This window comes from Diceros bicornis, unplaced genomic scaffold, assembly GCF_020826845.1.
Source record: "Diceros bicornis minor isolate mBicDic1 unplaced genomic scaffold, mDicBic1.mat.cur scaffold_124_ctg1, whole genome shotgun sequence".
In the NCBI taxonomy this organism is placed as follows: Eukaryota; Metazoa; Chordata; class Mammalia; order Perissodactyla; family Rhinocerotidae; genus Diceros; species Diceros bicornis.
In genome coordinates this window covers 215,437-229,981 of record NW_026691044.1, presented here as the reverse complement: position 1 = coordinate 229,981, position 14,545 = coordinate 215,437, and the positions used below count along the sequence as shown (strand labels likewise).

Here is a 14,545-nt window from a genome sequence, read left to right as displayed (position 1 = left end):
AATGACATGATTTTTGAACACTGGCCTTGTGACCTTAGACAAGTCAGTTTACCTCCAAGAGCTTCAACTTCTTCACCTTTAATTGGGGATAAGAGAAGCACCTTCATCATTGGGCTCATGTAAGAACTAAATGATACATTGTTTATAAAGTGTCTTGAACATGGCTATGTTCAATAATTGGTGACTTTCATCATCATAATCACCAACACCACCATCACTTTCATTATCATCCTTATCATGACCACAATCACTTTCGTAATTACTACCATCATCATCATCATCATCATAATCATCATCACCATCACCACCTTCTTTATCTTCATCATCACCTTGATTATCCTTATCATAATGAGCATCATAACCTTCATTATCACCACCACCATCACCACCATCTTGAGCACCTTGTCATCACCATCATCACCTTCATTATCATCACCGTCATCACCACCATCTTCATCACCTTCACCCACATCATCACCATCATTGTCATCACCATCATCACCTTCATCATCATCATCATCATCATCACCACCACCACCATATATAGAGTCCATATGGTGTCTGACATTTAGTAAGCAGCTTTTCTACAATTGAGGAAGTTGACTTTAAATAAAATGAATCAACATAAGCATGGCCAAGATTATACAGAAAACCAATGGAAGAGCAGTAGAGAGTAGGGCTTAGATGTATATCTTTAGTCTCCTACTTTAGGGTCTTGTCTCCTGAACCAAGCTCTGGATGTAACACAAGCCTCTATATTCCTCAAACTTTCAGGTGCGAATGGAATACAGGAAATGGTTTACTGGGATGAGGAAAGGGGTTGAAATTGAAAGCACTGAAGTGTCTCCCTCATCTACCCACACCAAAATGGTAAGATCAGCTCTTCTCTGGTGCCATGTCCTTGTCTGAACCCAACATCTCATGCTACCAGGAGCTTCCTGGTTTCTTGATCTGAAAGAAAAGAGAATTTGCATTACATTCCTGCATTAAACAGCTGAAATTTCTGGTTTTTGAGACCAAAACCAGAAGAGATCTTCTTTCTTTCTTTGTCTCTCCCTCGCTTCATCCTTCCTCCCACCCATCCTCTCTTCCTCCTTCCTTCCCTCCCTCCTTTCCTTTCCTTGCTTCCTTTTTCTCTCTATTTATCTCTGTCTCTCTCTCTCTCTCCCTCCTTCTCTCTTCCCATCTTCCCCTCTCTGTCTTTCTTTCTTGTCTCTCTTTCTTTCTTCTTGCTCTCTTTCTCACTCTCTTTCTCTCTTTCTTCAGTCCATCCACAAATATCCAATGATAATTAGCAAAAATTTTTAAATTTATTTAGCAGAATTCATTTAACAAATATTTATTGAGTGTTTAATATGTGCCAGGCACTGGTTTAGGTGCTGGGGATAGAGCAGTGGACACATGGACAAAAATCCTTGTCCTCACAGAGCTGACATTCTTGTAGGGGGGAGGCAAACGATAAATCACAAAAAGTGGATTTTACAGTATGTTACAAAGTGATATAAGCTATAGAAAAAAGAGCAATGAAGAGAAATCAAGAATGCATGGAGTGGGAGGAGCTCGTTTTTAAATAAGTGGCAATGAGGGGCCTCGATGAGAAGCTGACTCTTGAGTAAAAACTTTATGGATGTATCTGATGAAAATGACCCCTGGTTTGTGAAATTATCTGGATGGAGAGGACTATGAATACACTCTAAGCACTTTGGTGGTAAGCCATAGATTCCTGATTGCTATGACTCTTGTAACTGAGCTGGTCCCACACCGTGGCCTAGGGGCTGTGCCCATGGAGCTGTCACAGGAGATGCAAGCTTTATTCAGGACATTAGGCTGAGCCAGCAGAGCCACTGCACCTCCTCCTCATCCTGCATGTGATCTTGTTCCCTCACTCCCGAGCTGTCTCCTGGAGGGCTGCCTTCGGTTGAGTTCTTCAAAACTAGAACCTAAAACAGAGATTAGAATCCTTGTGATTCATTGAGAAAGAGAAGAAGAAGAGTGAGGGAGGCAGGATGGAGCATATCAGCAGTGGTGTGGACCCAGGTGGAGTCTGGCTTCTGCCTGATCCCACGGGAGACTCTGGAGTGTGAATTGAACATGGAATTGGAAACACCTTGAGACGGGTGGCCAGCATTTTGTGCTCGCGTGTCATTCAGTCATTGGCCCTTTGTGGAATGGGGTTTAACCTTTCTGGAGAGGCAGCTCCTTTGACTACAGGCAGTTCTCTGGAGAAGGAGGCAGCTGTAAGTCATTAGTAACTGAAACTCACAGCAGCTGCAGTGTGGGTGTGCTGGCCTGGGAAAGAGGATCTGAGTCTGGCGCCAAAAGTGTTCAGTGCAAGGGCTGAAGAGAATAGCCCCTGGAAGTCCATGAGGACAGTTGCTGTGGGAAATGCTTAATATTGCCCTGTAGGCAATGCTGTTTCTTGTCCTATATCTTCCAAGCAAGACAAGAATGAAAAGCAACTTTTTGCATTAGGAAAATTTGAGTATTTAGCTCAGTGGTTCTCAGAACCATCTGGAGAGCTAGTAACAATACTAACAAGTAATACTCCATCTTACTTGAATGAGTCTGAGTCTCTCTGTAATTTATTAGCTTTCTAGGTGATTCTCATACACACCTAAGTTTGAGAACCACTGCTTTGAGTGAACCCAATGACTACCGCCAAGCAGATAATTATAATCCCTCATCCTTGGACAACACTTTATATTCTAGAAAGCACATATTCAATCTTATAAGCATCATTGATCCTCTGCAGCATTTAAGGGGTCCGTCACTGTCATGTTTAAATGTAGCCCAAGTGTGTGTGGGTTCAAATCCCAACTCCACCACTTCCAGGCTGTGTGACTTTGCACTAGCCACTTACTGTCTCTGTGCCTCAGTTTCTTCATCTGTAAAATGTGGGTACTAATAGTATCTATCTCAGAGTGAAGATTAAATGAGGTCATATGCTTAGCATGTGGCCTTCCACACTACAAACAGACTGTAAATGTTCATAAAAAGATAAAATAAAATAAAGATACCATCATAGATGGTGTTTTGTAGGAAAAAGGCTGTAAACAGGGTCAGATTCAGGACCTCTTAACCAAGCTTTGGACCTTAGTGAAATTCTATCTTGTCATCTCTGGGCATGCTAGAAGTTTTAGTTAATTTCTGAGGTGTTCATTTCTCTTCAACTTTTTCTCCATATTCTTCCCCTCAAGTAGGAGGAACTGGGGAAGTCATCAGAATCCTATCGCAGAAGAGACGCTGCATCTGTCCAACCACAGCCTCAGATTCATCTTGTCACTGTTTCTTGGCAAAGAACAGGAAGCTGAGCTGTTTATGGACGGCGCCCCACCCGTGGTCACATATGGATGAGAACAACGCCACCATCCATCTTTCCTGTGAAAATGAGTGCTGATGTATTCCTCTATTTTGGCTTCTATCTCCATAGAAAGAAGGGGGCACATGGGAGAATCTTAGATCCAGAATCCAGTATTGTACATGACGTGCAATTAAATGCTCAAAGAATCTTTTTTAATGACGAGGGAAATAAGTGGATTTTCTTCTTCCAGCTGTTACCATCTTGCCCAAAGCTGATTGGCTGACATCTAGATTCACCTCACAGATGCCTCTCTGACCTCTGTGTTGCATTTAATGCTCCCAAAGATCTTGCATCACTGAATATTTGCATAACTTAATAATTCCATAAGAATAAGTATAAAAAAGGGGGTTGCATTCTTGCAATGCAAAAGTACACCACTATCCCTGCTTAGGGATGCATAGTCACTGGGAAGCATCTTGTGATCTGATCATCGGCACTTCCCTGGTTTCATTGCCTGATGACTTTTTGGAACCTATCCTGTACCCTGGTTAAACATATAATTTTGTTTTCTTAGTTGCATCTCGAACATGTCCTCATGTAAATGCTCCCAAACTAAAACAGCTTGGAGTATCACAGCAGTGGTTTGGCCTTCTTTTCTTTGTTTTACCATTTCTAATTTATTTTCTAAACTTATTGGATTTTAGGCATGTTTTTCAGCACTATAATTACTAAATGCCTGGATAACTTTGTTACTAGACAATATTTTAAAAACAGTGTTTGATTATAACAATGGTAAATGTTAACATAGCAGCCAAGAGAAGCCATAATTCATTTGAAGAAATTTTGTGTTCAAATTTTAGGTCCTGGACAAAGGATTGCATTGTTTTTCTGCTTCACCAGCTCAAGTGTCTCCCCCACATCACAGCAATATAACCAGAGTGTATGATTCACTCCACCTGCTGGTTTTTAAATGATGTGATTCTTCTTGAAAAGGTAAAATTTAGGGAGATTCACGTGGTTTCAAAATGTGTGCCTGCATTGTGACTTTATATCGTGCAATTTCAAATTTACACCAGTAAAACTTGCATACAATGCCACCTTTTTCAGGAGGACAATTTGGCACTGACTATCCAAATCTAATATTTTAGTACATAATGCTTTCATTTAAAAATTCCACTGCTAGGAATTTAGCCTAAAGATATTGTGATAAGGGCATTTATAAATACAGGGTGATATGATGTATAAATTCAGAGTGAGGTGATATATTCTATCTCCCTGAATTATTTGCTGTGGTGTGTTGGGTGGAGGAAAAAGGAGCACCTTGTATGTAAACATGTTACCTTAAGCCTGTAAATGCATGTACAGTCCACTAGGCTCTCACACCCAAAGAGAAGCCAAGCTGGCCTGGCTTATCCTGCCAGCCACCCAACACTGGACAACAAAGGCATTGGTCTCGCTGAGCCTCTCTGGAGTGTACTGGACCACTTCATGTGTGCCCCCAGGTCACTATGAGCCCCTTGCACTGCTTAACCCATGACCACAGGTTTGCCTTGATGCATCAGTAGGGAGCACACACTGGCTAAAGGCCAAGAAAGACTAATCAAATCCTGTGAATAAGGCAGCACAGGGCTTTCATTAGCTCATTGTTGCTGATTTGATCAATTCACTAATTGTCTACTAACTTATTGAATGAGAATAAATGTGTGTATGGCAATAAACAAGTGACTCACAATTTTACTGGTTGTCTCTTATTTGAACTGGCTCTTTGCTGCAACCCAAGGGAAAAATCTAAATTAAAGAGCACTCTCACCTACAATAATTGTCATTTGGCTTAAATAGAACAGATGCATTCACAAAAGTTCACCAAGTATGTTTACTGCAGTACTTTTTGCAATGCAAACAAAGTGTCAATCAGTCAGGACGGTTTACATAATTTTATGTCCATATCATTGACGTAAATAATCAACAAACAATCTATAGACTAGAAAGGTAAGGTGATATTTCCCTGAGCCAAGCTGCGGACCAGCCTGGAAGTGCAGTGTCCACTGGGGAGGAGGGTCCTCTGTGGAAGCGCGATTCACAGCATGGTTACATACCGTTTCAGAGCCAAGAACACACCTGAGAGGAATACAATTTTGTTTTTCTCAAAGTCATAAGGAGAGGTTTTGCTGCAATTTAGCAGATACACAGCAGGTCAACTTGACCTTGGTTTTCTTGAAAGAAAAACTTATTTTCAAAGAGGTACTGGTATTGGTATCAGAGGAAGGGAAACATTCACCTCCATCTTTAAAGAGTGCATCTTTTGCTTTGGGTAAATGAGGCAGATGTACAATGCATGTTTGGTGGGCCATAAGTCAGGCTGCTCTGGGAAGAAACAAGTTTTAGGCCAAATCAGGTTTAACCCAGAATGGCTTCGCCATACACCTCAATATGTGAAAACTTCTAATTATTCTTATTATTTTCATCAACCTAATGTAATAAATAATATGCAGTGAAATTTTTTAAATGAGACATGTTTTCATGTGCTCTTATAAAAAGACCTCCAAGATACATGTGTCATGTGAAAAAAGCAGCGCGTGGTTCAGTGAGTAGTGTAGAATCCCTCTTCTGTTAAAAAAAAAAAAGTTTATAAGTAGACAAATTTTTATAGGGTCACTTCTCATCAAAAGGATTGAGTGAATTCAAGAGAATATCCTTCCTCTGTTACAAACAGATAAAATGAAAGGAGTTAGCGGTTACTAAGCTATAGTTGGGCCCATCTAAGCTGATTGGCTTGCCTCGAGTCAGTCCATTTATGGTAATCAAGCTACTTGGGCTGCTGGAAGCCAGATTTTCCTTATTGAAGGACTTCTCACTTTGTAAAGGGCTCCAGTGGCAATATTTCTAAAGATTCTTGGTTCCAGCGTCATCCTGGTGCTATGGGTTCCCACCTGGCATATGTGTAGTGCCATCTCTATTATTGAGCAAGGTTTTGTTAATCAATAACCTGTGTTAAGGTAGCAAAACTAATTTCTGCTGCTCAATGTTTTATGTGCTGTTTCAATTCCCTCTTTTCTTTGTACATTCCTAAATCTTGAAGGAAATAGAGTGATGGCCACTCTAGCTACTTCCTGCTGAGTAGGGGGGAAGAGCAAAGTTTCTGAGTCTTTTGTTCTTAAAAATAATCAAACCAAAGACACACATTTTGGGGTGTCACATTTTGATCCCCTACATTTCTGCCATTGAAACTTCAAGAAGTTTCACAGTCCAGAAGCTGAGTTGGTAGATTGTTCCATCTCACTGAACACTGACCGGTCTCTTAGTCCTGGCAATAGGTCAGTCCAGTTAAATACATTTCAGGAGGTGGTGATGTAGGTAGGCTCCCAAAGTTAGGCCTATGAGCAAGAAATCAGGTATCTAAAAAGAGGCATTTCTATGAAAACAAAAGAAAAACAAAGGTTAATGGTTGAAGCCAGTTTCTGAACCCACGAGAGTCAACTCAATCAACTCTTGATCTTGATCTTTTGTTAGCAGTTGCATGAAGCCATCAGTTTCTCCATTAGATTTCTGTAATTTCTTACCCAGTTTAGTTTTATGACCTGAAAGTTTATCAGAAAGATGTATTCTAGAGTAAGTGTCAAAGACCTTTCCAGGAATCTCTGAAACATTTGAAAAGCACCAGAGTAAAACAATAACAGTCAGTAAATGACAAAAGACTTAAATATGGCAATTGACTAAGAAATCTGATTATTTCTGACATATGATGTTTTATAACCAGGAGAGATCAGAGTTTTAAGAATGTTATATAATTTATAAAATGCATATTAATAACATTTACACATGTAATATAACCTAAAATTGTTTGTTATCATTTAATAAATGGAAAAAGGAAGCATTTTGACACTACAGCCCTCATCCAGAAGCTCTCCATTCCTTGGGTGAATGGTAGACATAACGGAGAGGTGGAGAATGTCTCTGTAAGGCATACACTCACCTGTCTCAGTGGAAATCTCATTTTCTGGGCAGAGAGTTCCGTCAGAACAACAGACAGCCTTTCTCTCCTGGGGGCTATCCCTAAATCTAGGACGCCAACTCTCACTGCATACAGAGTGCAGAGTCTGGAGAAAATCAGATATCTGTTGGTAAAGGCTGTGATATTTACTTAATTTTCCAATAACTACAGTGTTTTAGAGTATTGGGCCTTTAACAAATTTGATTTTTTTGATTTTTAAATACCTAAATCCAATTCATTGATTGGATGCCATGTTTATTGTATGGTATAAAATATACAAATAGAAACACATAGTTGAATAAATGTGTTCTATTTCCATCCACTGGATAAATAGTAATTGATAAAACTCATTAAGCTGGAAGTCAGTTGTTAAATGCCCATATGTGGCCCTTTATGAAGCTCTGAGGGGGCACAAAACCCCCAAAACAAGATTTTGCTTATTTATGTATAGTGTAAAGCATTATGATTGAATCCAACCCACCTCAGGAATTCCCACAGTCCAGTCTATCACCTCCTCAGATAAAGACAATTCTTGACCACGTGGAGCATGTGGGGGAATACTCTCCTACTTTCACTGTAAGTCCAAGACCTTCTGGAAAATTCCAAAAGTTGAGCATGGTATACTCTGCATCTGATTTTCTTTCTTCAGCCAAATTCACTGAGTCACCAGTGGCATTGTTAAATTCTATGTTCCTCAGAAAGGGGTGTAGAGATGGGGAAAAGAGATGAATCGTCTTGTGATGAAGTGTATCCTGGTGTCAAAGATGGAAAACTTGAATGGGGGAAAACCCTTCATTGTCTATAATTCCAGATCATAATGTGAATTTCTTATAAGCATCCAATGAAGCAAAACAAATGAAAATATATGGAGAACTAAAATATTATAATGTTTCTAAATTATCACTTCGTTTCAAGAGAAGATGCCTGAAGATAAGCAGACCAAGACAATTAGTGGGTGTGGAAATCAGGCTAATCTCAACTGCACAGACAAATCTATCCACATCCATTCACTATCTGAATTTTCCCAGGACATCAATCTGCAAAAAGAGCTTAGCAATACATAAAGTTGTTTCAGAATTAAATGATATCTTTTATGTAAATTATTTACTATACTTTTCCATATAGGCACTTAAAGGACTAGTTCTCTTCCTGTTGTCATTGAGGAGTTTTATGAGAAAAGGCTGGATATGCCCTATTGAAAACATTAGGCAGGCAGGATGTTGGGATCCTTTGTAACACAAAGCATTGATATTGACTCAAAGAGCACTTTCTCCTTGAAGCTAGCACATTCTTTTTGATGACCATTACTACCCAGGACTAGATTTACCTTCTGGAGAATGAAACAAGTACAGAACCTCCTGTGCTTTTGGAGAAAGAATCCTAAATACTTGGTTTGAGCACTATGGAATCCCATCAGGAAGTCACATTTATTACAGGACATGCTATTAAATGGAAAAGACATTACCTGCCAGGGAGAAATCACCAGCCCTTCCCCACTTCCCGTTGGTTGCATTTCTACTTGTTGGAGACGCATCTCATGAAGGGTCCAGGCCACAGCATTCACAGCATTGTACACGTTGTAACTCCCTTCTGTCATGGCCATGTCTAAATGATGCCAAGGCAACCTCCCCAAGGAGGCATTAGTTGGACAATTCTCCAATGTTTTACAGTCAGACTCAGACACCTTGCAATCAAAAGAGATGGCCCAAAACTTATCAAGGTAAATGCCTTCTGGATATTTGGAAGGGTTAACTGTCTGCATAAAAGTTTCAAAACCAGGGATCTCACCATGGTGGTGTGAAAAAATGAGAATCCCATGGAATGAGTCAAGTATGAAAGCTCTTGGACCGGTGGTAAAATCCCGCTGTGATGTTGTGACCCAGACTTTCCATATCTCTGAAAACATCTATTTAGAAAAGCTCAAGCTTATTAGAGAGTGAACATCACAATAAACGATAACCACTTTCACTGATGATTCCTTGATCCGCAAATGATATTGAAAGTTCCTTGAGGTATATAAACTTCCAGTGACAGGGATCATTTGCACAAAGGCTGCACAGATTCCATTCTTGTCCATTTCTCCTCTCAAGTCTGAGAGAAATTGAACACCTTTCTTGTCTTCTGAGATGACCAGCCCCACCAGGTCCCACTGAAATGAAGCAGCAAAGAGACCATGCCAAGGGCCAGAGATGTGTCCCCGGGGGCCATCTGATAGAAACATAGAAACTGGTCATCATCATTCAAGATGGGATCAAAGGGACCATAGCTAAGCTCAAGGGAAAAGACAGTTGGAAGCCACATGAAGAAGAGGATTTGCAAAAAGCACACTCAGTCTTAAACAATATTCAGCAACACCTGGAAGTGGTAGAAGGGGAAATTTACTCATTTCACTATCCAATCATCTACCACTCCCTGAGAGATTTCTATAAAATAACTGATCAGACTCAGAGTTCCAGGAAATTCCCTTGTCTCCTTCTCCTTCATCCTGCTCTTTACTTCAAACAAAGGAAACGTGCACACCCCACCAAGACTCTGTACACTTACCCTTTGAGATCACATCCTTTGAGAGATGCATAAACCCAGTCTTTTCCTTTCATTCTTTTTAGGCACCTGAGAATGGCACCAAATGACACACGGTTTCGTCTCTCCCCATCCCGCCCATCCTTACCTGTGGAAATTTGTAGAGTGCCAGCAGTGTTCCAATCTGGGCAGAAATTGCCCCTGTTGTTCCTGTAAGGACTGCTACAGACTTGCTCTCTCTCCTACAGTGGTAATTAGGAATGTCCTTGCCCAGCCCTGTGAGCCAAATCGGGGAACTCTCCAATGCCTTCTGTTCACTGGGCAGGGCATTATAGACAATAAAAACCCAGAGACATGTTGGGTAAAAGATGGGGCTTCTTGTTGATCTCCTCAATGGCAAAAACAAAGGCCAGAACATACTGGCAGTTCTTGTACTGAAACCTGCATGGAGGGATAGTGATCCTTAGGGAAAAGTCTCAAACCATTATTCTTCAAAGTGAATGCAATGACTTAATTAAGGGAGAATGCCCAGTCAACTCATTTTGTTTATGGCAACTCAAGAAGCCTCTATCTTGACTCTTCTGAAGCCTTATAATTTATAGCTAAAGCAAATAACATAACTTAGGCTCTGGAATGTCCTTGCTGAATTCCACACACATGGACAGAAGTGTTAATTTTATGAAGGCAAGTGCAATGAGTAGAAAAGCAGATCACATTCAGAGAGAGTTTTGTAAATGATTCTTTGGTTCAGGACCAAAATGCTTGTTCATATGACCACATCATTAAATTCTTCATAGAAGAGCAACAATATTAACATGAGATTTGAGATAGCCCTGGGCACGAAAGGTAACTCCAACTCAAGGGTGTGGGACAAGCAGAAAAGCGTGACATATTTGGGTTGAGAATGGTGCAGCAGAAGGCTGGCAATCAAATTGCCTAAACTTCTGCCCCGTCAGACTTCTGTGTCTGCTACCATCAAAACTCAGGTATCTAAGGTGAAACTTCAGAGATCCGAAGAGGGAAGAATCATCAGAATCCAAAAACATTTGGAAGAAGTATGAAGGACTGAAAAGTGGAAACACAGGAAAGTAAGAGACACAGCATTGCAAAGTTTAAAAAATTATTATCCACTTCTTATTTTAAAAATATAAAAATAATGTTAATATTAATAATTAACATCTTTAGAAGTACCTATTCCGAACAGCCTCTATTGTCTTCATCTTTTCTACAGACTTGTGCACAGAAAATCTCCGAGGCCAGAGAAAATTCTTTGCATTTCTATTGCCTGGGATCTGTAATTCCATCAAGAATAAAACAGAGTAGTCCCTTGTACTTATTCCAAATGTTCTATATGTTGAGACTTGATTAACAGCCTAGCTCATGCTCACTGCTTGTTAATGCTCCCTGTGTGCTTGAGAAGAATCGACATTCTTCAGTTTTGGGGTATAGGGATCTATGTGTGTACAATAGATCAGACATGCTAATATAGTTTTCAAATATTCTATTATTAGATATATGTTATTATTTGTCTGAGAAAGAATTGAAATTCTTGACTATAATGGGAAATTTTTTATTTTTTCCTCCTCCTCCTCCTTCTGCACTTCCTCCTCTGTCTTTTTCTTCTTCTTCCTCTCCTCCTCTTCTTATCCCTCCTCTTCTTACTCCTTCCTTTTCTATTTGAGGCTATATTATCTTAACATGATAGAATGTATAAGATCACAGGTACTATATCTTTGTGATGAGTTGAACTTTTATATCACTGTGAATTGACTACTTGATTCTTAATGATGCATTTTATCTTTACCTATTTTATCTGATATTATTATAGCTACCCTGGATTGAGTTTGAATGGTATTTGTGTAGTGTATCTTTATATGTTCTCCCACATCTTGACTTCCTAATTTTTCATATGTTCTTTGGTTTTCACACGTCTTGTAAAGAGGATTAGATAAATTTGTTACTTTCCCATCCAATTTGACAATTTGTATTTAACTAGAAATTTTATTTCATTTACAGTTTTTGTGATTTTTATATACTTCTTTTGCTCCCACTATCTATAATTTTATTTTTCCATAATTTTTTTACTTTATTTCTCTTTAAAATGTATTTATTTATACTTGCTTTCCATATTTCATTGTATCTTATTTATTAGAGTGAGAGTTGCATTCTCTATTTCTATTTATCACCAGTCCACCCTGTCTGAAGTGGACATAATTACTGATTCCCTGAGAAATTCATGGACCCTTTAACTCTCAGATGTCCCCTTATGACTTACTTGTTTTTGCTGTACAGTATTTTATTTCTGCTTTTTCTTTAATCTCATTATCCCCTCCACATATAACTTATCTTACACATTTTCTAGTTCCTTGTCTTTCTGTGGTGTATCCTATGTTTCCTTCAGAATTCAAACATAGTTCTTTATTCCCCCTTCTTCTGTATAACTCCTCCACGGAATTTTAAATCTCAACAGTCATGTATTATTCATCTCTAAAAATTCTATAAGGTTCTTTGCCAAATATGTAGGATCATTTTTTAGAGTCTCCTGTTTGATTTGTGTTTTGTGATTCCATTTTTTGTAAACAGTTTATACATATTTATTTTATATTTTGAAGTTGGTAAATCTGATAGTTGAAGTTATAGGGTTCTAAATCTATTGTTTTATTTTAAGTTTTATTTGTCATATTTTGATGACTATCATGTGTTTCCTTATGTGTTTGATGAACTTTGATTATGAGCTCCTTTTCATATGATTTTAATATGTGGAGAACATAAGATATTAGCGTAGGATTCTTTCCTTCAGAGAAGAATGTCTCTGACTTATGTTCCCAGTCATTTTGGGTGACGCCAAGCTGAGTGACTTTATTTTATTTTCTGTGACTCAGAACTAATCTGGGATCCCAGATTATTCTCTTAAGGTGCTGGTGACTCAAATACAAGTCCTTTCGTTACAGGAAGGTATTGGCCTTTGATCACTGGGTATATCCAAACTTTTTAAGTGCTTTTAATTTCTTCTTTTGTCCTTTGAGGTTTCTCTTACTTCAAGAAAACACAGGAATGCAATTAAAATCATATTTTATGAATTATCTTGTTGTTATTGGAGGGAAACCCCTGCATGGTATCTAGTCCTCCGTAATCCAGGAATTCATTCTTTTGGATACTCCTTTGCATTTATTTCTTTTAATATAAATTCCTTCTTTTAGTTGAAAAGAAAATAAATTTTCAAATTAAATGGATGAGCTTGTGGCGTAGAAATAATTTATAGTCTATTTCACAAAATAAGGTTAGGATACAGAAAATTTTACAGCCTGTAATATTTCTATGGCTTTTGTATATTTAATTGAAACCAGGAATGTGCATTTAGAACATACGTAATCAAATACTAGGAGAAGAATCATTGAGAGGCACACTCCAGAGAACATTCAGCTTCTGTGAGGTGCACACATACATCACATACACTGACGGTCATGTGACAAGCCATGATGTGGCCTAATTTAGTTCAACTTAGTTCAGGTGTGATATGAACAATTAAATTTTAAGGAGGGAGAGTGTACAGAATTTGTAAATGCCCCATATATATCCAATATAGGAGCATAGCATGAAATGCTGAGAATGAGGAAGAAGAATCATGTAGGTGTTATGAAAACGAATTGACACCCCTAAATAGCAGAGAATGACATCCACACTATACTTTCTGCAGATGGTGTGTCCTTCTTGAAAATACAGCACCCAATTTCTGAGTAAAAATGAAGAATGTATTGTGTCAGTTGGGTCCTCTAACTGCTGACATGGAGTCAGGAGTACAAGAAGTTTATTGTGACATAACACCTGTGAAAAATAAAAGGATTGGGTAGGGTGAGACTTCACTCCAGGATACAGATTTTACAGCCTGTGAAATGAAAAAAAGAGAGAGGATTCCACTGACAAGGTGGAGATGCTAATCAGAGGGCCCCACCCCAAGCCTACTGATTCTGAATGTCTGGAGTGGGGTCCAGCAACCATTCTGTGTTTTAACAAGCCCTCCAGATGATTCTGATACATAATAAAGTTTGTGGACCACTGGTTTAGGGGAAAAAAAGCACCATACCAATGAAACAAACATGGAAAAGATGTAACAATTGTCCAAATACTTTGTGTTAATGTGGTTTTAAAAAGTGCAAAATACAAACTACTTTAAAGGAGGCACACAAAATTTAATACCATCTGGAACAAAGAGCTCAAATTTTTTAATGACAATTATGAATTCTTTTGGTTAATGTAAATTATTTTATTGAGGTCATATTGGCTTACAACATTGTGAATATTTCAGGTGCATATTATTATATTTCAGTTTCTGTATAGACTGCATTTTGTTCATCACCAATAGACTAGTTTTTATCTGTCAGCATACATATGTGCCTCTTTAATGCTTTCACCATCGCCCCGCCCTTCCTCCTCTGGTAACCATGAACCTCTTCTCCTTACCTATGTGTTTGTTTATCAAGTTCATGGAAAACCCTGGAAATGTCACAAATATGTGGAGACTAAACAACATGCTTCTGAACAACTATTGGATCAATGAAGAAATCAAAAGAGAAATCAAAAAAATACCTGGAAACAAATGAAAATGAAAACAACATACCAAAACTTATAGGATGCAGCAAAAGCAGTACTAAGAACGAGTTTATAGCAAAACATGCCTACCTTAAGAAACAAGAAAAATCTCAAATAAACAACCTTACACTATACCTAAAAGA

At 38.6% G+C, this 14,545-nt stretch overlaps 2 protein-coding genes and 1 long non-coding RNA gene across 3 annotated transcripts in view; 1 reads left to right on the top strand and 2 right to left on the bottom strand.

Annotated features, from left to right (window-relative positions):
• The window catches only part of LOC131402530 (adhesion G protein-coupled receptor E4-like), a 494,190-nt gene extending 490,781 nt beyond the window's left edge, over nucleotides 1-3,409 (top strand). The window contains exons 3-4 of the mRNA XM_058537232.1: nucleotides 775-870; nucleotides 3,201-3,409. Of these exons, the coding sequence (XP_058393215.1) occupies nucleotides 775-870; nucleotides 3,201-3,311 (207 nt within the window). The 3' untranslated portion in view covers nucleotides 3,312-3,409. The remainder of the gene's footprint in view (nucleotides 1-774; nucleotides 871-3,200) is intronic.
• The window catches only part of LOC131402525 (5'-3' exoribonuclease 2-like), a 231,669-nt gene that overhangs the window by 26,315 nt on the left and 190,809 nt on the right, over nucleotides 1-14,545 (bottom strand). The gene's annotated exons all lie outside the window — the stretch shown is intronic.
• Nucleotides 6,496-8,174, bottom strand: LOC131402532 (uncharacterized). Its single transcript, XR_009218748.1, has 3 exons — nucleotides 7,774-8,174; nucleotides 7,275-7,398; nucleotides 6,496-6,713 (listed from the first exon to the last, which is right to left on the bottom strand). It is a non-coding gene; the product is annotated as an uncharacterized LOC131402532 (long non-coding RNA).